Here is a 25633-nt window from a genome sequence, read left to right on the forward strand (position 1 = left end):
CTTTTCAAGCTGCCTTTTCTGCGCATGTGAGGACAGACTCTCGCGTCAGCCTGGCTGCTCTGGCAGTGGGGGCAGGGAGGAGGTGACAATAATGGGGCAGGGAAAGTAAAGCACCAGGGGCTTCTGATGGCACGGGGCAGAGGATGGCGCACAGTGTCCTACCGGCTCTGCACATGGCATCTCTGCTTTCCCAGGAGAACCCACTCTTGCAGATCTCGGCCTACTGCAGCTGTGACTGGGGTGCCTCGGGTCTGGACGGCAGTGTGGCCAAGAGCTTTGAGAAGTGCGCCATTGAAGCTGTGAGCTCCGCCTGCCAGGTAACCAGCGGCTGCTCTGACTTGGGGTCACAGCTGCGCTCTCCGTCCTCCACCTCCAGACCGAGAGACTGCGCTGGCACAAGGGGCATGGGAAGTGGGCGTCCCTCACTGGCCTCGTGGAGTGGTTCTGAAACCTGGTGTCCTCCACCCAGTCTTTGACACACGCTGCTCAGTTGGCTGCTCCTGGATGGCTGATGAGGGCGCGACTGGTTCACTGGGAGAATTCTTTCCCTGCAGGAGACCCGTGATCAGTCTGGCCAGCGCACCACAGGCTCTGTCTAACCCCTCCCCAACTCACTCATCCAGCGGAGGCCTGTGTGCTGCCGAACAGGCTTCAGCAGAACTTTCCAAGTCAGGCGGACCAGGAAGAAAGATCTGGCTGTCCACTTCTAAAAGTCAGCCCTGGAGCATAAATCTTCTTCCGGATTATAAGGATATGGGCCTGGCGCAGGCCTGGACAGCCTTCTGCCCCATTGAGCTCGGGGCCGCTGGGTGTGAATGAGTTGGGGGCCCAACTGGAAGGCAGCGGGATGGGTAGTGTGACAAGACTCTCACTCACAGGTAGCCTGGAATCAGGCCCCCTTGCGGGCAGCCCCTGAAAGGCCCTTCTCTGTGTGTCTGCACACACTGGCTTCTCGATGCGTGCACTGTGAGCCTCCAGGGATCTGGCCGTGTTTCCTGGAGGAAGAGTTAGTTACGTGTTTTACTCACCTGTTCTTTTGAGGCCGTGTACAACTCACTACAATGCTGAAATAGCCATGCATGCGTTATTCACCTCAGCTATTTAAAATCCCAAACCAGAGACCCATGAGATCATGACCCGTAGACAGCCTTCAGGCCTGGAACCGAATTAACCCCACGGCTCGGCCTTCAGCCAGATGGTGGACAGACTTACAATGTGAATTCAACCACCAGGGAGCTACCCACTCCTTTGGGAAGCCTTTTCCCGGGTTTATAGCTGACAGTGGGGAGAAACAGGTAGGAGGTAGGAAGAGAGCGCTACACTGGGGGCAGTACAGTCAAAGTCAGAGCGACATGCATGTGAATTCCCAAGTATGTGTTCATCCAAGGCACTGAATAAATAAATGAAAATCAAGAAAGCCTTCTAACTCTCCCCCTCTCTCAACTGTCTGGTAGTCTCAGACCAGCATCCTTGACAGAATTTCTTTGCGCAATCTACGGAAATTCGGCAACCTGCTGTCTGCTATGATCACGGAGTCCTGGCCAGTGAGCAATGGGGAGGCCGTGCAGGACATGGAGGCGGTTTTAAAGCACCTGTTCACGGGTCCAGACATCAAGCAGCTCTTCAAACTGTGTGGTGTGTGGAGAGGGGTGGGGGGGGCCATCCATGGGGGTCCTCTGGCTTCCAGGAGAGCAGAGGGGAAGGATATTTGTGTAGGTGGGGGGGGGGGGCTGTAGTTTGATAAATGCAGCAGCGTGGGTGAGGGTCCAGGAAGGCTCAGGCTGTCTTGCGTGGTCAATAAGAGTGAACCCTAAAAGTCACAGTTCCTTCATTGAGTGCCTACTGTACACGAGCCTCCGTACTGACATCCCCATGAGCCCACGCCCACTCAAGGTGGCACAGAGCAGGGCTGCTCAGTGCGTGCCGCTGGCTTGGCTGTGACCTCAATGGATGCAGATCACTAGGTCTTTCCTGCCCACTACTCACTGCTGGGTGGGTGGGATCGAACCTAATGTCCGTCAGAGAGTCTCTGGCGGATGACCATTCTTCAGAAACCTCGCAGTGTCACGGGCCATCTTCAGTCAGAACAGCAGGAAGTCAAATGAAGTGAGTCTGGTCCTAGCACCGCATCCCTCTCATTCTGAAAGCAAAATAGGACATCCAGCCCGAGTCACTGCCCTCACCGAAAACACAGTGCTGTTCGGCGCTTGCAGTCCTCACCCACAGCCGGGTGTTTGTGGTGGGAGGTGGCGACAAGCACGTCCCTGAGAGCATCTTCTTTATGTTTGGATGGGCGACCCTGAGCCTAAACTGTCTGGAATGCACCAAAAACAGTTCATGTCCCTATAGGCCAAGGTGGTTATGGGGATAAGATCACAGATAGAGTCCGTATAAAAGCTATTCAGTTCAAAAGATTGCATTTGGCGTGTCTTTAATTAATACGCTTCGTCACGCAATTTTCGGCTTCCAGCAAAGCTGTACTGAAAGCACAAAGCGTCCCCACATTATCCCTGCTCCCTGCGAGCACTACTGGTTATGGCTGACCTCTGGCATACGTGGGCCACACTGGTTAAAACTGATGCACCGGAACTGACACATGGTTATTCGCCAGTCCAGAGTGTCTCTGGGCCTCACTCCTCCCATGGCATCTCGTCCACTGACTGGGCGAGGCGAGGCCATGTGGCCGGCTCGAGCAGCAAATGGGCGTTCATCGGTGCACAGTGTCAGGCTCCCACCTTGACAGTGCTGCAGAGCACCATGCATGTGCAGACCAGGTAGCTTCCTTTGATCGTTGAGAACTACTCTGCCGTATGACTGATAGCACAGTTTATCTGTCAACTTGTTGAAGCATAGTTTTGTTTCTTCCAAGTCTTGGCAATTATGTATAAAACAGTACATATGCTTATAGCTCTAATAAAACGCAGAGCTTATAGTATTGTGTGGATTGCTATTGAGTAGCGTCTAACCCATAGCGACCGTACAGGGCAGTGCAGCATTGCTGGTGGCGCAGCCCAGGCTGTCCTCTTGGCAGAGGAGATGGCCATACCTTCTGCCGACTGGCTGGTGGGCTTGAACCACCGAACTTTCGGCCGGCGAATGCTTACCCAACTGTGCGGCCCTAATCTACCACCCTTCACAATGCTGCACTCTGTAGCCTGTGTCACAGAGAAAGAACTTTCGGTGGTTTATCGTTAAATATTTCAAAAACCCTGTCCTCAAAACTGATCCCAAATTCACATTCCAAGTTTTGTCGGGCAGCCAAGAGCTACGGAATGTCGTCACCTTCATGAGCTCAGGTCGCTGTTTCCCTATTTCCCCCAACTGGCAAAATGCCGCCTTTGCCATGTGAATCTGGCATCCAGGCGGGGAGTTAAGGAGATCATGTGTAGTTTAAGGGTGGTCTTCAGTGAGACAGTGAGGTCGTGGTGCAAGTTTGTGGAAACCTGAGAAACGTGGTGAGCCTGGATTTGGGGGACTCATGCACATGAACGAGGAAGTTGTTTGGGAGATGGAAGTAGTTGAGGCTGGACCCCAAGGGTCAACACTTGAGGGTTAGATATGCATAGCAGCGTCGATGGCTGCAGCTCATGGTGTAGGAAGTTGGGGCGAACAAAGAGGAGGGTGTTGGGGACCCACAGGCTTCAAAGACATCAGGTTGAGAGAGCCAACGGGGGCCCGCAGTCTTACTGATGTTCTTGCCCTGATCAGGATCCGACGAGACAACGTTAGCAAATATGACAGAGGAAGGCCAGAGGCTGATGGGCACCGCGGACTCTGTGTTCACAAAAGTTGTTGGTGACCTCCTCAGTGGGAAGATTTTCGTTCGACAACTGGAGCTGCTTGAGAAGCACAAGGCTGATTTTCTGGACATCTGGCAAACAAGTACGTGTCACGTGGAGGAGGGAACTTGAGCCTCCTAAGGATTTACTAGGACAAGGGTGTCTGAGCTCCTGTGTGCATTTTAGTTAAGAGGCGGGCATGGTGGGGAAGAGACCAAAGAAGCGCAAAGTCTGGGCACGTCGTCCTTTTTGCTCTGAAGGGGCTCTTGTGTGGAGGCGCCGTGTCAGCGGAGTGGCCGTGCCGGCTGCCCCCACAGCAGCATAGATGGAGCTCGGGCAGAGGGCAGACGGAAGAAAGGGGATGCTGGGGGAAAGGATGTGTTCGTCTGATCTGTGGGGTTCACTCTTTGGTTCTTTTTTCCCCCAGAGAGTCGAAGTCTTCCCCCCCAGGAGAAAGAACACGACATGAAGGCTGTGCTGCACTGCAGAATGAGTGAACTACGATTCTTAAAAAGGGAGAAACAACATATCGACCATCTCATGAGATTGTGTGAGAGAGTGAAGCATCTGATAAGAGGTAGTGTGGTGAAGCACGTAACCATCCGAGGGGTCTCCTGGGGAGCAGGGCGGGAGGAGGGGTGGGGCGAGAGCTGTGTGCACCTCCCTTCTGAAGGGAGCCAGCGTTGCCTCTTTCCCACAGCTCCTCTTGGTATTTGCCCCAAAGTCTCTGCCCAATATGCTCGAATAGCTCCTTGGCTCTTCAGGTGTGAGCAGGACATGTTGTGGGAGACGAGGATTCAGAGCTCTCTGGTTTCCCAGTCTCTGCTCTCTCTCTCATGACACCCAGCCATCTCATCGTTTTAATCAGATCACCCTTCAGGGTTTCATTGATCACAATGCTGACAATATAGTGTTCATAATGGAGCCATGAAGTAGACTCTGGTTAATTTAGTTTCTTGCAAAACATTTGTTTTCTCAAGAATTATCATGTCTTTCTGCGTGGGCTTTGTTTTCTATGTACGAGTGTGTATTGGAGTCGATCCCCAAATAGACTCCTTGTTAGGTGCTGTCAGTCCAGCTCTGACTCAGAGCGCCTCTGTGTACCACACAGCCCTGCCTGGTCCCGCACCAACTTCACAGTTGCTGTGCGTGCGCCCTTGCTGTACTCACGGTGTCGACCCATCTCCTTGAGGATCTTCCTCTTTTTAACTGATCCTCATCGGTGCCAGGCATGATGCCATTTTTCCAGGGACTGGTCTCTCCTGATAGATAACGTGTCCAAAGAACATGAATCAAAGTCTCATCATCTTTGCTTCTCAGGGGCCTTCTGGCTGCACTTCTTTCAAGACACAGGCTTGTTCTTCTGGAGTCCGTGCTAGTTTGTATTTTTTTCACTGACACCGTGATCCAAAGGCACCGATTCTTCTCCACTCCTCTTTGTTCACTGGCCAGCTTCTACATGCAAGTGAGGCGACAAAGAAGCCGCGTCGCGGGTCAGGGCACCTCAGTCCTCACGGCGACACCTTGCTCTTCAGTGCTTGGGAGAGATCTTGTACAGCAGTTTCGGCCAATGCAGTGCGTCCTTCGATTTCTTCCCCACCACCCCGCTGCGGGGTGATGGTAGAGCCACGTTGAGTGAAGTCCTCGACAGCTCCAGTCTTTCTCCTGGTATCACGACGCTGTCTGTTGGTCCACTGTGAGGATTTTTGTTTTCTTCACCTTGAGTTGTAGCCCATGCTGGAGGCCGGGGAGTCTCTTCAGCCCGCCTCGCCTTCAGCAAGCGCAGTTGTGCCATCTGCACCTGGCAGGTTGTTGAGGGGCCTTCCTCCTGTCTCGACGCTGAGTGCGTCACGGTCCAGCGTCTGGGATCATTTGCTTGGCACACAGCTGCAAAGCAACACGGTGAAAGGAAACACCTCGCATACACACACTTCCCGATTTCGACCAGGCAGTATTCCCTGGCTCTGTAAACCCCAAGCCCAAACCCAACACATGCCATTGACGCTGAGAGGCCAGATTTCCTCTCACAACGAGTTTGAGCTTCAGAAGGACCCTCCCCAAACTGGACTGAACTTCCATCCCAGCGTCTCCCTTCATCCTGAGGGATCCATCTCCCATGTCTCTTGACTGCACTGCAAACCTGGGTTATAGTAGAATGTATGCTCTAGTACCTTCACAAGAAAGGGCTGCCTGAGAGGGTAACCTTCCAATACTTTATGTATCTGACAATGTCTACGCTTGTATGAGATGGATCGTTCAGCTAGGGGTAGAATTGGACCTCCAAACCCCAAACCAAACTCACTGCCAGGCCGTTTGATGCCAGCTCATACTGACCCTAGAGGGCAGGCTAGAGCTGTCCCGTGAGTTTCTGAGACTGTGACCTCTGAGAGTGGAAAGCCCCATCTTTCTCCTGCGGAGTCATTGGTGGTTTCAAACTACCGATCTCTTTCGGGTAGCATCTCAACCTGCAGCCAGCAGGGCTTCTAGAATCACAAAACGGCAGATTAGAAATGACTGTCCTTCGGGCTTCTGAATGTAACGTTATGCTGCACGACTCTAAAAAGTCGTGCTGTCATGAAATCAGGCGTAATTCCGACTACTGATCGTGCATGTCATCTACTTGTTTTCCTCTAAGCTCTCGAGAGTCTTGTCTCCAGGATTCGGAAGTCCCGTGGCCGTGTGCACCGTGTGGGTCTGTTTTCTGTCCGTTGTGCTGGTTGGTGCAGGGGAGTCTTTCTGATTATGTGTTCTTGGGTCTGCTCTTGAATTATCTCATGGATTATCTTCTGTCTTCCTTTTTTTTCCTCGCCATATTATTAAGTGGATATTGGACCCAGTGGAATGGTTATGTAATGAATTTCCATAATTTTTCTCTCCTATTTTCCTTTGGGGCTTTGCGTTGCTTTCCGAAAGCTTTTCTCAACTTCCAGAGAATCCTTTGTATTGTTGCCTAGCAACTAAACCACATATTAGAAGGAGGAGGTGGTGGATTACATGCCACATGCAATGAGGGAGGAGAGAAAGGCAGCATCGTGAAGACTAAGGCAGGCTTTCAATTCAAGTTTATTTATTTGATCACGACATCCTAATTTTCTAGCTACCGGTATGGCCAGTGTGTTTGCTTTAAGAGGATTCAGGGAGGAAGATTAGTTGGGGCTGTCCTGACATTCTTGTGGCTCCTGGCATTTGCCGAGCATCCTGTGTGTAGTCACTAGGATTTGTGGGGGGAGGTGGCAGGTGGAGAGGGGGGATGAGAGTAGATGTGTTTTGTCTTCTCTGCCCAGAAGTTAGACAGCATCGTTTACCCTGTGCCTTGATAAGCAAGTCCAAGAAGCAAGGGAAAGAGCTATTTCTCTCGATGGAGACAAATGCCAGCACCGGTCTTCAGGCCAGTTTCCTTAGAGAAGTGAGGAGAGAAACTGGGAAAGAAAAGCCACATTAGTGGTCAGAGGTTTGACCTTGCTCATGTTCTTGTTGTTCCACAAGTGGACTTCGGGGAGATCGCACAAAGACATTCGGAAGACCTTGGCAGCAAGAGACTAAATGCGGTTGTGAAGGTGAGAGTGCCCACCTGCTTCCAGGGGGAGCTCACAACGCACTACCACCTGAGCTCCAAGGTCCAGGTGATGGGGAAACGCGCCTATGTGCTGAACAACAGCCACATCTTCCAGATGTTTTGGAAAGAGGCTGCCGAGTCACTAAAGGAGCCTGAAGAGAAAGCAGAAGAACAAATGTTCTGCCTGGAAGATGTGTACCGCCATTTGTATTGGCCCTGTTACCAAAAGTTCACTAGACTCTATCTGGATCTCAAGGCAGGAGAGGTCACCTTTGGAGAAATCGATGTCGTCTTCAAAGATTTTGTCAATAAATACGATGACCTGACTAATGACCTCTGGCTCATGTGCACTGTGGACGAGAGTGATGAAAAGCACTGGGTCAAGGAGCGCGTTGAGCAGATCAAGGAATACCATCACCTGCACCAGGCTGCATCCTCAGCCAAGGTCGTCTTGAAGATCAGGGCGAATCTGGACCTGACTGGTGACTTCAATGTCCTTCACACTCTATTACGATTTGTAAGTTTTCTTTAGTGAAGTCTGGGAGGTGGGAGGTAGGGCTGGGGACTTCACCTCAGAGACCCTGGGGGTCCACAAGCTTTCTGGTTGAAAAAGGCAGACAGGCCATGTCCAGAGTCAAGCAGCTCCCTCCCATGGTCGTGCTAGGGTTGTTCCTGGTGTCTGGAGAGGCATTGGCTCCCGCTTGCCCCTGTTTGTGAATGGTGTGACCGAGTTGGCTCAGTCTGGTCTGAGGATCACACAGTTAGGAAGGGGGCGGTAACCCCTTGCAGTGGACACATTTGTAACCAGTAAGTTGGTTTCCTTTGGTTTGTTGGGAAAAAGAGAAATTAATTTTGTTGGCTATCCAACCACATCTCATAATTGTAGCCAGAAGAAGTGAAAAATATTTTTTTTCTGTTAGTCTTTGGTTTCCTGTCTCTTTTATGGGAAACATTAATAAAGAAGCGTGTCCTGTGAGCTGTGTTGTACCATAAGGAACCTGGGTGGAACACCAGTTGAGTTCTTGGCTGCTAATCAAAAGCTAGTTGGTTCAAACCCACCAGAAACTTCCTGGTGGAAAATACCTGGCAGTCTGCTCCCATGAAGACCAGAACCCAGGCAACTAGCGGGGGCTGCGCCCGTTGTCCTGTGCACACACGACCAGAGAGGCTGAGTCTACAGCCCAGCAGCACGGAGGGCCGTCATAGACAGGGGTGCTCATGAGGGCGGGCACGTACACAGAAGACTCCACGTTCACTGCTCGGAGCCTTAGCATCTTCAGGTTCAGAACAGGAAGAAGAGTGATGTGTGATCAGCAGGGTTGCTGTCAGGCTTCCATTTTCTCAGTTCGTGTAAAATGCTTGGCAGAGGTTTGGGCATAGGAATGAGGAGGTTCTTGCTCAGGGGTGGGGTGCGAGGAACAGAGGGTATGCTCTATAACTAGGGAGCTACGCACTGAGCTGATAACCAAAAGGTTAGCAGTTCCAACCCCCTGTCCCAGGGAGAAAGATGAAGGGGTCTGCTTCTGTCAGGATTTAAAGTCAGGATAGGATCACTGCACATTAAAATGGCCTCTCCTACAAGTGTGGTTGGATTGGAATGTACGTAGGGCCACTATGAGCTCCAAATGGGAATTTTTTGCTGTGGTCCTGAGCCTCTGGGCGATGCAATGGTTAACGTCCGATGCTGAGAGACTTCAAGTCCACGCAGAGGCACCAGGCCGGCTGGCCTGCTAGTCTGTGGAGGGGCGCAGTTCACTCCGCCACACGCCGGGGGACGCCAGCGCGGTTGTTCCAGGAAAAGCGCATCATCCTCTGATGGCCTGCTGCCCCAGCAGCACCCGGACTGGGTGTTTGCGGAGGGAGGTCCCCCTCTGGGTGGGCCAGTTGCTGCTCTCAGATGTGGGGGTTCAGCAGAGTCCTGTCTTGCAGACTGAAGCCTTTGACTCCTTCCGCCATGAAAAGCTGGCCCGCATGAGCCCTCAGCTTATCCGTGCCAAAAGGCTGGTCCAGGACATCAGTGGTGACCGGTGTCAGTGCCTGGAGGAGCTGTCCCTGAGGAAGGAGTTCATTAGCTGGGTCAAGGAGGCCCTTAGAGGTAAGGCAAATGGCAAGCTCCGGCCCACAGAGAGACTTGACAAGGGCATCCTGGGTGCTGTCGTGCATTTGGTTTCTATTCAAGGGCTAGGCAGCCTTTGGCACTCCTGCCCTCTGTCTTAGCTGCCATTCACAGTTCACTCATGGCTGGAGTCGGAGAGGGTGTCAGCAAGAGGAGGAGAGGCGGTGCCTGGTGCACAGGGAGAGGTGGGCAGTAGGGGTCCTGTGGACTCTGAGACCGGGGGCTCCGTGGAGGGCTGAAGGTACTGTCCCCTGTGGGACCAGAGGTCAGGAGTCTCCGTATTCCCACGGGAGTCTCTGCTTTCTGCCAAGGACTGCCCACTTGAACCCACATCCTTTGCTTAGCAATCAGCCCACTGAGAATGCCGCTCAGTTCTTCTACAGTGTCCTCTCACCCTCTCAGCCTGTTTCTTTTGTATGCAATGCGGATGTTGTGTGGACTCATGGAATGGGGTGTCATGAGCCTGCCTAGTCTGGTGCCTGGGACATTGCTTTGTTCAGTAGAGGTTAGTTGCCATTGTGTGCTGTCATTTGAAGTAGACCGGGCTAAGCACTACCCACCCCCTGGATGCCCACTGAGCACTTCAGAAAGGGTGTTGCCGAGGCCAAGTCTCTCGTGCTGACCTCGCCTCTCCTCTTCGCAGACATGAATGGGGTGAAGGTATTTGTGGACCTGGCTGCCATCTCAGCAGGTGAGAATGACATAGAGGTGGACCGTGTGGCCTGCTTCCACGATGCCATGCAGGGCTATGCTTCTGTGCTCTACAAGCTCAGCAAAACAGCAGGCTTTGCTGAGTTCATGGACCATCTCAAAGAGCTGTGGAAGGCTCTGGAAAATGACCCACACCTGCCCGAGAAACTGGTAAGCCTCTCCGTTCTGGCATGCGCACAGAACTGAGTTTAACTAAGCTTGGTTTACAACTCGAGATGATGTGCAAATTATAAAACACACTCAGTATGGTAGGTTTTCAGGGAACTGTTTAAAAGGGTTTTTAAAAAGCACTCTCAAAAAAAATAAAAAGCACCCTCTTCTACACAGATGTGTCATTCCTCTTATGTATACAGGGTACAAAATTTCATGTAAGCAATATTAATTCCGACCATACAAGATACGTGGTAAAAAGACTGAGTGGGTTTGTTAAAATGTTTCTAAGGCTTTCCCCCCGAATGGTAGTAATTTGTTATTTTGTTAAGTATGCTTCTGGTATTTTCCATATCTGCCACAAGTGGAAAAGAAACCTTTGAATTTTAAAAAGTGGATGTCAAGAGGCTCTGAAACTTGCTATTTATCATAGAGTAGCTAAAGCAAATGGAAGAAATGATGAAGTAAAAAAGCTGAATAGAACATTCCAAAGGGAAGCTCAAGAAGGCAAAATAGATTATTATGAAATGTGCAAAGACATGGAAATAGAAAACCACAAAGAACATGCTAACTATCTCCAGAGTGGAAAGAACCACAGGACAAAATTCAAGAGTAGAGTTGCAATCTTGAAAGATTCTATGGCCAAAGTATTGAGCCATGCAGGAAGCATCGAATGATGGAAACGCATGGAGTAGCTACCAAAAAGAACTGGTTGACATTCAACCGCTTCAAGAGGGACTGTGCGTCAAGAACTGATGGTCCTGGAGGAAGACAGCCACGCTGCACTGAGGGCATCGTCAAAAATAATGCCCCTGAAATGGACAGGAAACCAATGGAAAGGTTTCAACAAACTGCTAAGCACTAGAGGCACTTGCTCACCCATGCTAAGAAATTCGGAAGACAGCTACCTGGCCAAGCAACTGCATGAAACCAGTGTTTGTTCCTGTTCCAAAGAAAGGTGACCCGGGAGAATGCAGACACTACTGACCCATAGCTCAGACAAGTACAATGTTGTTGAAGATCATTCAATACCAGTTGCTGCCTTGTATTGACAGGGAGCTGCCAGCAAAGTAAGAGCCCGGGGCATGAGGGGATCTCGGCTGATGGAAGCGGAATCTCGGCTGAAAGCAGAGAACATCAGAAAGATACTTGCACTTTATTGACTACAGAAAGACATTGAACTGTGTGGACCACAGCAAACCATGGATAGTCGTGAGAAGAACAGGAATTCCGGACCGTTTCATCGTGCTCGTGCAGAACGTGTACTTGGACCAAGAGGTAATCATTCAAGCAGGATATGGTATAGTTTAAAATCGGGAAAGAGGTCATGCAGGATGGTATCTCTTCACCCCACTTACTCAGTCTGTATGCTGAGCAAATCATCAGAGAAGCTGACTTAGATGAAGAGTGTGCTATCGGATTGGAGGAAGGCTTATTAGCAATCTTGAGTGTGCAGATGACACCACTTGGCTGGCTGAAATCGAGGAGGACTTGAAGCTCTTGCTGAAGATCAAGGAGGGCAGCTCCAGCATGGCTGCACTTCAATATAAAAAAATCAACCGCTTCACAGCTGGACCAAGAGGTAAGAACACGATAAATGGAGAAAAGGTCGACTTTTTCAAGGCTTTCATCCTGCTTGGCTCCACGGTCGGTGCTTATGGAAGCGCAGCCAAGGAGTCAAGCGATGCAATGCATTCAGTAACTCTGCTGCCCAAAACCTCTTTACAGTTTAAAGAGCAAGGATGTCACTTTGAGGACATAGGAACGCCTGCCTGAGTCATGGCATTTTCACCAGCGTCATATGCATGTGAATGTGGGATTCTGCAAAAGAAAGACCATGAAACAATCCGGGGACTGGAATGACGGTGCTTGTGCAGCGCATGGAAAGCATTGTGGGCTGTCAGAAGAGAATCAGGTCTATCTTCAAAGCACGGCCAGAGGGCTCCTTGGAAGCAAGGATGGCAAGACTTCATCTCACCTACTTTGCATATGGTCTCAGGAGAGACCAGTCCCTGTAACTAGGACATCATGCTTGGTAAAGTAGAAGGGGCAGTGAAGAAGTCACTTGACAAGATGGACGGACACAGTGGCTGCAACCTTGGGCTTAGACATGACAGTTGTGAGGATGGCGCAGGATAGGCTCGTGTTTCATTCTGTTGTGCGTGCAGTTGCTATGATTCAGAACCAACAGTGTGCACCAGGGGCCTCCTACACAGATCCAGATCCTACGGACACTATGTAGGGGCCTTCCCAGAGGACCCAGTGCTGCCCGGGCAGCTGGGCCGGCCGCAGAACAGCCCTGGTGGGTGAGGGAGGAACGAGAACTACAGTGAGCACACGGACTGTCTGCATTTTCTCGGCTAGAAGCTCAAATCCAAACAAACGCACGTGTGCCGCTTTCCCCAGATTCTTGTGTGGGTACTTGGAGAGCACATAGGGCTTCTGGAACTTCAGCCTCCTAGCCTTGGACCCAGCAGACGAGTGGGCTGCCCAAGGGAAGCAGGCTTCGTGTCTGTCCATCTTCATCGCTGATTTAGGGTGCAGGCCAAGGGCCCCACCCGCCAACCAGGGCCTGGCCATTGGTGGAGACTGCTCACCGGCTTCTTAGACTTGTGGCAATACCAAGGGGCAGGCATGCGGTGAGGGAGGCGCACAGGCCCATGGGAGCTGTTCCCAGTACACTTGTGGGGGTGGGATGGGGAAGGCTCTCCTGGGAGGGAGGGGACTACAGAGCCTGGACCTGAGGAAGGGACTTCTCCCAGGGAAAATGAAGAGAGAGAGGGGAACACTACAGGGAGCAGAGAAAGACTACAATCATCTGACCCAGGGACCAATTTCTCAACTTTTCTCCCCACAGCGTGATTCTGCCAGGAACCTGGAATGGTTGAAAACAGTGAAGGAAACACACGGATCCGTAGAGCTCTCATCCCTGTCCCTGGCAACAGCCATCAACAGCCGAGGCGTCTATGTCATCAAGGCGCCGAAAGATGGCCAGAAGGTGCCTGAGCTCGGGTCCCAGGCGCGTTTAGGGGACATGTGGGGCTTCTGCACATGCGGAGGCTCTGCCTTCAGTAACTGACTGCTCCTTCTGTGATGTGCCCCAGATCTCCCCAGACTCCATCCTACACTTGGTCCTTCCTGAGAGTCTTGGCGACCACGGGCAAGCGCGACGGTACTCGTTAGAAGAGCTGCGAGAGCTGCAGAACAAGCTGATGCTGATGTCTGGCAAGAAGGAGCAGAACATGGTTGAAGTGGAGGTGTTCGCTGAGGTGAGTGCCCACGGCCACCTCACAGGCAGGCTGGGTGCCCACTGCAGAGGTCACATCTAGGCTGAGTGGCCACTGCTGAGTTGCTGAAGAAACTTAAAATGGCTTCAGCTTGGAGTTCATTGATAAGTCCCTGGAGAACAGAGCTAGTGAGTTTGCTGAATGCACACCACCCACCTTCCCAGCCTGAGGGAGAAGTGCAGCCAATGCAGGCCCTTAGGTTGGCTGGTCTCCTCTATGGTCCATAGGATGAGCTGTGCCTGGGTCCACCGCCCTGGGGAATGGAGAAGCCAATGGGTAGTTGTGTTTTTATTTTCCGACATGTTTGAGATGAACTCGTATGTCACTAAAGACTCCAGGTCCCCTTCAGTTTAGGGATCCTTTTTTGGGGGGCTGGGGCGGGGAGGGCACTCAGACTAGTATTTAGGTTCAAGGGGTAAGGAATCTGGAGGGATTTTCTTTTTCCATTTTAGTTTTTAAAGAAGCACATAGTTACACAGCCCATCTCAACAAATGGAATCAGCGAAAATATCCTACTAACCCCCCATACATGTGGTTATCTACCTCACCCATCCTTCTCTCCCTCCCTCCTCTGTATCTTATCCCTTTCCCCCTCCTGTTCTCGCCCCGTCCCTGGCCTCCTCAGAGTCATCCAAGTCTTATCTTTTGGTATGAAAACCACATTTCTTTGTCTTTCGTTTTTCTTATAATAATGGTGTAATTAAATATTTATCTTTGTAAGACTGATAAATTTTGCTAAGCTCAATGGTCTCTAGTTTTGTTCATTTCTCATGGTGTTTAAAAGAATTGTCATTTATTGTTTTAATCACAATTAAGCATTTATTTTATATGCTTATACTGGTAAGGGCAGAAGCAATTGTAGTGGTATTTCAGAAGCTATACCGTCTCTAAATGCAGTGTATGCTCCTAGATTGAAATAATACTTAAAAATATATAATCTCTCCAAAAGAAAACATTCAACGAAAGATAAGTTTCCATGTAAGTGAAATTTGCAAGATTGTTAAAGTAAAGCCTTCATGGGTTTTTCCACAGCACACTGTACAGAGATTTTTCAGCTTCACTCTTGAGCAAGTTGTTCAATGACAAGTTCCTGAAAGCTTTGTTCATGATGCATGCTTATTTCTATTTGATTCATTTGCTTTGTTAGTTCTTCTGGTCTGAGATATTGTCTCATCTTATCAAGGTCTGTCAGCTTTTTCTTCTATGGACTAATCAGTCTTCTATTATCTAGTTTACGGCGTCTGTGTTGTCAGTGCCACTCATGTCAGTTACCAGTATTCGGAGAAGTTCATAAACCTGTCTAGTGTGTTGCTTATTTATTTTGAACTTCTTTTGTGCCTCTATTGCCATGTCTTTGACAAAGCTTCCCGAACACGAAGTCTCTGAATTTCACATGGCTTTTAGACGGATGGGCTGCCATAATATCAAGAACTGAAGGAGAGCCAGTGGAGCATGTATAGTCTGTTCCGGGACGTGGCACGCCATGGCCTTGACACGGAAATAGAATCAATATCTGCATCTTTCTTACATGGAACAAGGTTTTGCCTGGGTGCACATGGTAATTATAGGCTATTGTGTAGCCTGTGGTCGCAAAGAGCATAGTTCCGTCCATAGACTTCTCAGACACTAGAAAGTAATGCCTTCTGTCGTCATGCACATCAATAAAGCCAGCTGTTTCCATTAACCACATCAAAGAGGTCTGGAGTCTCCCTCTCTCTCTAATGGAGTCTTTCACGATATTCTCGAAAGCCTCCACGTGTCAAGTCAGCTTTGTAAATCTGAAAGGGAAGGCTCTCTCCACTGAGGGGACTAAGAACAGAGGAGGAATGGAGTAAGGTTCCAAATGGCTTGAAATCAACCTCCTTTTCTAGAAAAGATCAAAAGGCATTTGTGCAAAATCCAGGTAGGGTGAATGATCTGTCTCACGTTGTCTTCAACATCAAAATTCTCAACAACTTTCGATGGATAGTTAACATGTGACATTGTTGGCTACATGACATGTAGGCTACCAGCAACATAATGTAAAAGGATATTCAGACCCTTGTTACCAAAAGCAGCTTCACTGATTTTCGCTCCGTGGCTGTCCTGCTATTACATTTGTACTCTGCCAATTTCTTCCCCACTGCATCTATTCAACCCAAAGTTTCTCGATAACCCCAAGTCCTGCTGTTCTGAGCTGCGAGGACTCAGGACTCGTGGCTGAGAACGCTCATTGTTTTTTATTGATACATAATATTCCATTAGACGAGTGTATAAGAGATTATTTATCCATTCCTCTGTGTTCAGAGTTTTCCATTGTTTCCATGATTTTGCTGTTCCGAAGATTGCTGCAATGCTCATGGCTGTTCTTCGTCTGTTTGTGCCGAATTCTTTATTTCTTTAAGGTATGTACCCGGCAGAGAGACTTCTGGATCCTTAGGTGCTTGCATTTGCATTTGTTTAAGGGACTGCCATGCTGACAATTCTGTAGTCCCCCGGGGACAGAAAAGTGTTCCAATCCGTTTGCTCCAGCATTCATTACTCTCTCTCTTCTTGAATTTTGCTAAAAGGATCTATGCGAGGTGACTTTCGTTGTTGTTCCACCTTGTGATTCTCTTCTTGTTGATCAATGTGAACCCTCTTCATGTGGCTGTTGGCTGCTTTGATGGTGTCTTCTGTAAATTAGCCATGTCTTGTGCCCATTTTTTAAATTGGGTTATTGGAATGTTTCTTGTCATAATGTTGAGTTTTCTATAGATTTGGGAGATTAGCCCTTATTCTGATGTATTCCCCCCTCCCGTCTCTTTTTAATTCTTGTGATGAAGTCTTGTGATATGCATAACTCTGGTATTTTTTAGCAGGTCCCAGTCTTTTGTCTTCTATAAGGTGGATCATTTTAATTATGTTTGGTAGTGTCTATGCCTGGTAGTAGGATCTTTAAGGTTTTCACTGTTGTTTCTTTGATGGTGCTTATAGTTGTATGGTTTATATCTTTGACCCATCTTATGTGTGTTTTTGTATGTGGTGTGAGGTATGGGGGAGCCCTGGTGGTGCAGTGATTACGTGTTGGGCTGTGATCCCCAAGGTCAGTGGTTTGGAAACCAGCAGCAGCTCTGCGGGAAAGACTGGGTTTTCTGCTTCCATGCACAGTCACAGTCTTGGAACCCACAGGAGGCAACTCGGAGTCGGTGTTAACCGAACGGCAGTCAGTCTGGCTTTTCACGAGGCATGAGTCCTATTTCATTCTTTGGCAGGTGAAGATTCCGTTTTTCCAGCATAATTTGTTGAAAAGACTATCTCTTGTCCCACTTAATATGTCTTAATCCTTTATCAAAAATGAGTTGTCTGTCAGTACTTGGTTGTATTTCTATTTTCTTGATCTAATCCACTGGTCTTCAGATCTGTTGTTGCATCAGCACCTGGATGTTTTGATTACCATGGCTAGAATAAGAGGTTTTAAGTGTGGGAGTGAAAGGCCTCCTACTTAAATATTGTTTTATTTATCTTAATTTTTCCCCCTTTCCATATAAAGTTGGCAGTTACTTTTCCCCCATTTCTACGACGAATTGTGGTGGGATTTGGAGTGGACTTGCATTGCATTTGTGAAGTATTTTTGGTAAAATTGGCATTTTTCAAAGTGCCTGTCCGGGAGCATCCTAGCTTGTTCCATTTGTGTAAGTTTCTTTTGTTTTCTTGTAGGAGTGTTTTATAGTTTTCCTTGTATAGGTCTTTTGTTTCTCTGGTAAGATTTATTCATAAATATTTTATCTTTGTGTAATTACTGTAAAAGGTGTTGGTATTTTAATATCTTTTTGGCAGTAGCTATTTTAATACCTTTTTGCATCTTTAATATGCAAGCATTTAACAGATTTCTTTTTCTAAAAAAATATGGAACGCTTCACGAATTGGCGTGTCATCCTTGCCCAGGGGCCATGCTAATCCTCTCTGTATCGTTCCAATTTTAGCACATGTGTTGCCAAAGCAAACACTTAACTGATTTCTGTGTGTTGATCTTATAGCCCGCTATGCTGGCTAAATTTTCAACTTGAGCAGTTTTTTAATGGATCTTTGGGGTTTTCTATGTACAGGATTATATCATCTGTGAATAAAGAAGAGTTTTATTTCTTCTGTGCCTATGTGAATACCTTTAATATCTTTTTGATATAACTCTAGCGTAAACTTCCAGGACTATATGAAATAAAAGTGGAGCTAAAGAGCAACCTGTGCTAGTTCCTGTTTGAAGGGGGAATGTTTTTTATTTCTTTCCATTAAGTGAGGTTGGCGGTTGAAAACCACCAGTCTGCTCCACGGGAGAAAGTTGGAACTTTCTATTCCTGTAAACATTTACAGTCTTGAAAACCCACAGGGGCAAGTTTCTGCCCTGTCCTAGGTCTGCATGGACTTGATGGCAGTGAGTTTGGTTCTAGTGAGATGCAGGCCATTGAGTTTGCATATATGCCTTTTATCATGTTGAGAAATTTTCTTTCTGTTCCTATTTTATGGAGTTTTTTTTAACCAGAAATGGATGTTGAATTTTATGATATGCCTTTTCTTCATCAATTGCTATAATCATATGGTTCTTTTTTATTTTATGATGTGGTGAACTACATTGATTTTCTAATAGTAAAATATCCCTGCATATTTGTTATGAACGTGACTTGATAGTGATGTATTATTATGATTATTATTGGTGCTTTGTTGAATTCTGTTGGCTAGGATTTTACTGGAAATCTTGGTGTCTACATTAATTAGAGATACTGGCCTGTAAGTTTCAATTCTGGTCTTGTCTTTGCCTGGCTTTGGTATCAAGAGTTATAGTTGCTTCATAAAATGAGTTTGGTAGTATATAATTCATTTGTATCATATAGAATGGTGTGTGTGAAGTTGGTGTTAAGTCTTCTCTAAATATTTGATAGAGTGCCCCAGTGAAACCATCTGGTCCCAGACTTTTTGATGTTGGGCTTTTTTAGTGACTACGTCTATTCCTTCTCAGTTACGGGTTTGTTGAGGTTTTCAACATCAGTCGATGGTCAATTAACTAAATAATGCATTGCTAGGTATTCATCCATTTCTTTTAGATTTTCATATTTGTTGGGATAAACATTTTCATAATTCTGTGTGATTTTTAAAAATCTTATTTGATTCTGTTGTATATCACCTATTTCATTCTTATTTGTAGAATTTACTTTTTCTCATTTTTGCCCTTTAAGTTTGCCAGTGTTTTATCAATTTTGTTCATCTTTTTAAAAAAATTTAAAAATTTTGTTCATCTTTTCGAAGAACCAACTTATTGATTTTTTTCTATAATTAATTCATTTCTACCCTTATCTGTATTACTTTTTCTAGTATCTGATGGCTTGTTTTGCTGTTTTTTCCCACAATTGTTTTAGTTGATGTATTATGGTGTTTAATTCTTTATGCCTTTTTGATTTGGAAATTATTGCTATAAACTGCCTCTGAGCATTGCTTTTACCATGTCCCAGAGGTCTGATGTGTTGTAATTCGTTCTCATTTGTTTCAAGGAATCTTTCAGCTATGTTCTTTATTCATTTCTTCAATTACCCAATGGTTCGTAAGTAAAGAGTTGTTCAATTTCCATGTATTCGATTCTTTGGAGTTGATCATTCTATGATTAATTGCTAATTTCATGAACTTGTGATCTGAATAAGTGATTTGTAGTATGTCAGTGTTTTAAAAGTTATTGATGCTTGCTTTATGACTTAAAAAATCTCTATTCTAGAATATGCTGTGAACACTAGAAAAGAAATTGAAATGAATTTTTCTTGGTAAATGTTCTATATATCTATGAAATGTTGATTTCCTTTCTAGTTGATAGGCTTTAGTTGAAAGTGATATATTGAAGTCGAATATCATATTTTGATCTATTTGTCTCTTCATTTCTGTAAGAATTAATCTATTTTGGTGGTCTTTCATTTTGCATGTATATATTAGTTATGGTGTGGTTTGTTGTTCAATGAAAGCTTTCAGAATTATATAGGGACCTTCTTTGTCTCTCATTATGTTATTAACCTTGATATCTATTTTGTCTGAGATAAATATTGCTACTCCAGCTTTCTTTTGACTGCCATCACCTTGATATATTTTTTCGGTCTTATGATTTTAGTTTGTTTATCTTTATATCTAAGGTGCCTTTCTTGTAAGCAGCATGTGCAGGGTGGGGGGGAGGGTTTGGATTGACCTATATTTTCTTTCTTTTAAAAAAATCATTTTATTGGGGGCTCATACAACTCTTATCACAATCCATACATACATCCGTTGTGTCAAGCACATTTGTACATTGGTTGCCATCATCGTTCTCAAAACATTTTCTTCCTACTTGAGCCCTTGGTATCAGCTACTTATTTTTTTCCCTTGCCTCCCCCACCCTCCTTCCCTCACGAACCCTTGGTAATTTATAAATTATTATTCTTTTTCCATGTCTTACACTGTCTAATGTCTCCCTTCACCTACTTTTCTGTTGTCCTTCCCCCAGGGAGGGGGTTATATGTAGATCATTGTGATTGGTTCCCCATTTCTCCCTCACCTTCCCCTTATCCTCCTTGTGTCTCTACTCTCATTATTGGTCCTGAGGGATTTATCTGTCCTGGATTCCTTGTGTTTCCAGATCTGATCTGTACCAGTGTACATCCTCTGGTCTAGTCAGATTTGTAAGGTAGAATTGGGATCATGATAGTGGGGGAGGGGAGCATTAAAGAACTAGAGGAAAGTTGTATGTTTCATCAGTGCTATACTGCAACCTGACTGGCTTGTCTCCTCCCCATGACCCTTCTGTAAGAGAATGTCCAGTTGTCTACAGATAGGCTTTGGGTCTCCACTCTGCACTCCCCCTCATTCACAATGATAAGATTTTTTGTTCTTTGATGGCTGATACTTGATTCTTTCGACACTTCATCATTACAAAGGCTGGTGTGCTTCTTCCAAGTGGACTTTGTTGCTTCTCGGCTAGCTGGTCGCTTGTTTATCTTCAAGCCTTTAAGATCCCAGATGCTATATCTTTTGATAGCCGGGCACCATCTGTTTTCTTCACCACATTTGCTTATGCAACTGCTTTGTTTTCAGCGGTTGTATCGTGAAGGTGAGCATCACAGAATGCCAGTTTAATAGAACAAAGTGTCTGGCATTGCGGGAGTACTTGAGTAGAGGCCCTATGTTCATGGAAAGCAGCATATTTATATTTCGTGTTTTGTTCTATGGTTCAAGTTTTCTTATATACTCTGTTAGTCTTTATCTTTTAACTGGTGAATTGGATCTATTTACATTCAGTGTTGTTTTTGATAAATAGGGTTTTGTTGGGGTCATTTTTTTTAAATGGTGTTACTGATTTTAGTTTTCACAATTTTTTTTTCCCTTGGTTGTATTCCTTATTTGTGTGGTTGTCTTATTGATACCTTCTTTACTTTTAAAAAATCTTATTTGCTTATATAATTTTAATCTTGTTTTGTTGTCGAGATTTTAAGTTTTCATTGAAGGTTGGCTTTTTTTTCCCCAAATTCAAAACAGTGTGTTGTATTTTGTTGATGGTTCCATTATCTTCTCCATTCAACTATGCATTGTCTACTCTGTTCCCTGTACTTTTGTTTACTTATTTATCTACCTACCTCTATTTATTTATATCTTCGTAGCAGAATGTTATCTATGGTGTCTCGTTTTAATCCACTTAATTCTGTGTCACTTTGGGTATTGCTTAAATAGAATGTTTTCTCCATAATAATTTCTTTTCTGATATTTCTAGGTTGCTGTCTGTTGCTCTTAAGGATTTTTCTATCCATAGAATTCCTTTTAATAATTTTTTGTAAAGATGGTCATATATTTATAAATTCCTTCAGTTTTTCCTTATCTGTAAAGGTTTTTATTTCTCTCTCATATTTAAGGGATACTTTTGCTGGACACGGGATTCTTGGTTGGCAGTTTTTTCTTTTCAGAATTTTGAATATATTATTGTATTGCCTTCTTGCCTGAATGGTTTTGGTAGGAATGTCTGAACTTACATAAGCTACTGATCTTTATATGTGCTTGCTGTTTGTTGCCATGCTACACTCAGGATGTTTCCTTTTCTTTAATGTTGGGAAGTTGGATTATTCTATGATCAGGTGATTCCTTTGGGGATTCATTGTGTTGGGAGTTCCCTGGACTTACTGAATAGTTTTGTCTTATGTTCTGTCATGATATTATGGAACTTCTCACTTAATATTTCATTGACTATTTTATTAGTAGTTATTCTTTCTGTTACGGGACATTTATCAGGTGTAGGTTGTTCCTTTTCATGGTGCCCCATAATATTCTTTGATTTTCTTCAGTTTGCTTTTTTGGGGGTGGGAGGAGGTTATAACTTTATCTTCTTATATTTTGTTCTTGATAGATTTAGCTTCAAGATCACTGATTATTATTGTCTCCAGCGTGTGATCCTGCTGGTTTCCTCTCTCACGATGTTACCCAGTTATAATCGTTTGGTGTTTCCCTTTTGTATTTCTCTTTGGAATTGTTGAATTCTTTCTGACATTTCATTCATTTTGTCAGGTGATCTTTAGGAGCATTCCTGGGTTCTTGAATTGTGACTTGTGTTTGTTCTCTGTTGCTATCTAATTTTTCCTCCGGTTGCTTAAAGTAACTGAAGACTACTGCTGTAATTTCCCTAATAGAAGGCCCTGAGGTGCTTTCCTCCTCCAGGAGCTTCTCCATATCCATTTCTCTGTGTGTTGTGGTTGATGGGATTTTTTATCCTGTTTCTGCAAGTGTACAGAGATTGACTGCGGCTTCCAAGACACAGTGTTATTATTTGTTCATTTGTTTTTTATGTTTGCCTCTGAATACAGAGTAATCCCCGAACCTGGGTAGTCAAGGATAGGCAGGCATTTCAGCATCAGCCTACCCTCAGCAGGAGTCAAAGACAGAAAACAATTAATTATGACCTTTGTCAAATTCCTGGTTTCAAGGCAGGTTCCCAAGTCACCAGGGGGTACCTGGAACATATTAACCAAACCAGCACAATGGGGGAAGAAAAGCAACTATTTAGAAGAGTATTATTCAAAAGTATCTCCTATGAGGGTTATATGTCAGTGTTGGGCCAATTACGCTTTGGGCATGGGCTTGCAGGCACAAGTGGTTTTTAGCATCTTGAGCCTTGGGCCTGTAGAGGAATACTGAGCCAACTATCCCCCTAATGCCTTCTTGATTTTGCACTTGCTTAGAGCCGGCCAGTCCTGGTTCTTAGGGAAGTTTTGCCACAATCCAATCCCGAAGAAGTCCACCCAGACACTGGGAGTCAGGCCATAGCAGACTCAGATAACCCCGATCTGACTGGCATTCAGTGAGTGGCTTAGGGCCCTCCCATCTCATGGTTCAGAGGCCTTGTGTCCTCCAGATCAAGTCGCCTTCAACCTCTCCCCAACTGTTGGAAGAATGCTGTTAATTAGCAGTGGAATAGAGGGAGAGGGCTGCCAACTCAGCATTATGGTCCCCAGAGTAAAGTGGTCGGTTAAAGCAGAATAGAACCCACCACTTTTGGGGGAGGGGGTAGGTGGGGGTTGAGAGGAGTTATTTTTTTTATCAATTTCTCCTAACAAAGCACCATCAACAAGGGTTAGCTTTTCTCGGAGCGGGGTCTGGAACTCAGGCTGCTGTCAACTTTGCACAGCTTCAAACATTATTATTGGGGGGCTGTGGTGGTGGGGAGGTTCATGTAGAGCATCACCGACTATGTGGCCATGTTAGTCTCCTCTCCAATGGGTAATTCTTAGTGAAATTGCTTCACTCATTCTGTAAATGAGCAAGATTCACAAATCCCAAATCTAAAAGCATATTGGTTTATGTAACTGTCTCTTCATTTATTATGATCTTTAAAGTTCATTTATACTGTTCAAATCATATCCTTGGTCTTAAGTGACACAGTGCCTGCTGGAGAGCCCTCCCATTAAGTCAATTGTATGAATGAGAACGGAGGGCCTTTTTGGGTAAATATCATTTATTGATACCTTGTTGGTTTCTTGGTAGGAATTTTGCCCTCATGTGGGAGACCAGGGTTAATTCCCAACCAGTGTACTGTATGTACAGCTACCACCTGCCCCTCAGGGGAGGTTTGCATGTTTCTATGATGCTGAACAGGTTTCAGCAGACTTTCCAGACTAAGATGGAGTAGAGAAAAGGCCTTATGCTCTACTTCTGAAAAGCAGCCAGTGACATCCTCTGGGTCACGAGGGTCTGATCCACACGTGTCGTTGGGATGGTGCAGGGCTGGGCAGCATTTTGCCACACTGTGGGACACTGTGAGTCGGGGCTGCCTTGATGGCAGCTACAGCAACAGCATTTGTTTGAGGTCATAGAGTCAACCACCGTCTTTCACATTATACACCATCTTTCTTGTTCTAGAAGCCGTGGCCTCTGTGGCGCAGTCTGTAACGGCCACTGTTGCTCCCTTTCCGCAGGTGTTCTGCAACGTGCAGAGGCTTGTGCAGTCCTTCCTCGGCCTTCACTCTGCTGGAAACATGCTGTTCAGGACCTGGAGCGCCCAGGTGTACTGCTCTCCTAAGGAGGGCGTCTCCATCCTCATGGACTTCCACTTGGAGCTGGTGGGCCAGCTCACAGGGAGTGGGGAGGTGGCCAGGCTGCTGGAAGACCTGTGTAGGCAGATGGAGCACTTCCTGGGCCACTGGAAGAGGCTTGTGGAAAAGAAGCGAGCTGAGTATTTCCACCTCAACTTCTACACAGCTGAGCAGCTGGTCTACCTGAGCACGGAGCTCAAGAAGTCCAGGCCCAGTGAGGCAGCCCTGATGATGCTGTCCTTCATCAAAGCCAACTGCACCAGGCATGATGTCCTAGAAGCCTCCAGCAGGACTGATGAATCAGCCAGCAGAGACCGGGGGAGGACAGTGAAGGCAGAATTATCACGGATCCTCTCCTCTGAGCCCAGCCTAGCAGGCAAGCTGAGGGCCATCAAGGAGCAGTCCGAGGAGTGCATGTGCATCTTCTTGCCTCAGTGCTTGGACCTGGATGCCCTCGGCCAGTGTCTGGCTCACCTGTCCACAGTGAGCGGGCCTCCTGTGGAGCGACAGCTGCCCAGCGGCCTGCTGGTCGGTCAGCCCAACCTGGTCGTCTGTGGCCACTCGGAGGTGCTACTGGCCGCCCTGGCCATCTACATGCAGGCCCCGAGCCAGCCTCTGCCCACCTATGATGAGGTGCTGCTCTGTACCCCAGGAACCACGTTTGAGGAGGTGGCGCTGCTCCTGCGCCGCTGCCTCACCCCGGGCTCCCAGGGGCACAAGGTCTACAGCCTGCTGTACGCAGACCAGCTGAGCTATGAGGTGGGCTCCCAGGCGGAGAAGCTCTTCCAGAGCCTGTGCCTGCAGCGCCACCGCGAGGACTACCAGCTCGTCCTGGTCTGTGACCGTGACCGGGAGCACTGCTACCTCCCCTCGGCCTTCAGCCAGTACAAAGTCCATGTCATTCCCCAGGCGACACTGGAAGCCATGCAGACCTACCTGGCGAGCCACTTCCACGCCCCACCACAGATCCTGTCAGAGGCTGCTGTGTTCATGGACAAGATGTGTGTTGGGGTGGTGGCGTCACAGAGAGCTGGTGTGGGTAAGATGGCAGCTGAGATTTCCGGATTCCATTTCTCCCAGGGACCACCTGATGATGTTTCTCCTGTCCAACAGGGGGAAATTGAGTCTCAGTGGGTTTGTGTCAAGCAGGGCCCATGATAGAACAGGACGCCTTTGCTTACTTGGGCAAGTCCTGTGAGCACCCAGTGTTTCTCCTGTAGGCAAGCTTCTCTGCTGTTAACTTTTTAGTTTTAAACTCCTTTGGCCCCTGCGGTGTTGATGGGCTGAAAGCAGGGCAGGTATTATGACTCTGCCTGAGAAGGGGCTGAGACTCCCCTTAGCCTCTGTCTGGTTTCCCCAACCCCACACTGTGCTTCCAGGGAAAGCTTACGTTGTGAACATCACCAAGCTTGGGAAGAGAAAATCTCTCCATTCATATTGACTTTATGTCAATAACATTACTATTTCTGTTGAGATAAAAGTTGCTACAACTCCCT

The 25633-nt window shown here is 46.8% G+C and overlaps 1 protein-coding gene, 1 long non-coding RNA gene, 1 other non-coding gene and 1 pseudogene across 3 annotated transcripts in view; 1 reads left to right on the forward strand and 3 right to left on the reverse strand.

The window, feature by feature from the left end:
- The window catches only part of LOC142460102 (E3 ubiquitin-protein ligase RNF213-like), a 134456-nt gene that overhangs the window by 40215 nt on the left and 68608 nt on the right, over positions 1-25633 (forward strand). Inside the window, exons 16-25 of the mRNA XM_075562324.1 lie at positions 195-317; positions 1455-1635; positions 3709-3882; positions 4207-4356; positions 7266-7852; positions 9265-9430; positions 10095-10312; positions 13170-13310; positions 13417-13581; positions 24021-25176. Of these exons, the coding sequence (XP_075418439.1) occupies positions 195-317; positions 1455-1635; positions 3709-3882; positions 4207-4356; positions 7266-7852; positions 9265-9430; positions 10095-10312; positions 13170-13310; positions 13417-13581; positions 24021-25176 (3061 nt within the window). The remainder of the gene's footprint in view (positions 1-194; positions 318-1454; positions 1636-3708; positions 3883-4206; positions 4357-7265; positions 7853-9264; positions 9431-10094; positions 10313-13169; positions 13311-13416; positions 13582-24020; positions 25177-25633) is intronic.
- Positions 1-25633, reverse strand: part of LOC142460103 (uncharacterized) — a 122206-nt gene that overhangs the window by 19176 nt on the left and 77397 nt on the right. The window contains exon 2 of the long non-coding RNA XR_012786501.1: positions 25074-25239. This is a non-coding gene — a long non-coding RNA (uncharacterized LOC142460103). The remainder of the gene's footprint in view (positions 1-25073; positions 25240-25633) is intronic.
- Positions 14657-15582, reverse strand: LOC142460245 (histone acetyltransferase type B catalytic subunit pseudogene; annotated as a pseudogene).
- LOC142460382 (U6 spliceosomal RNA) lies at positions 17461-17567 on the reverse strand. Its single transcript, XR_012786594.1, has one exon. It is a non-coding gene; the product is annotated as a U6 spliceosomal RNA (small nuclear RNA).

The sequence above is a fragment of the Tenrec ecaudatus genome, chromosome 10 (assembly GCF_050624435.1).
Source record: "Tenrec ecaudatus isolate mTenEca1 chromosome 10, mTenEca1.hap1, whole genome shotgun sequence".
In the NCBI taxonomy this organism is placed as follows: Eukaryota; Metazoa; Chordata; class Mammalia; order Afrosoricida; family Tenrecidae; genus Tenrec; species Tenrec ecaudatus.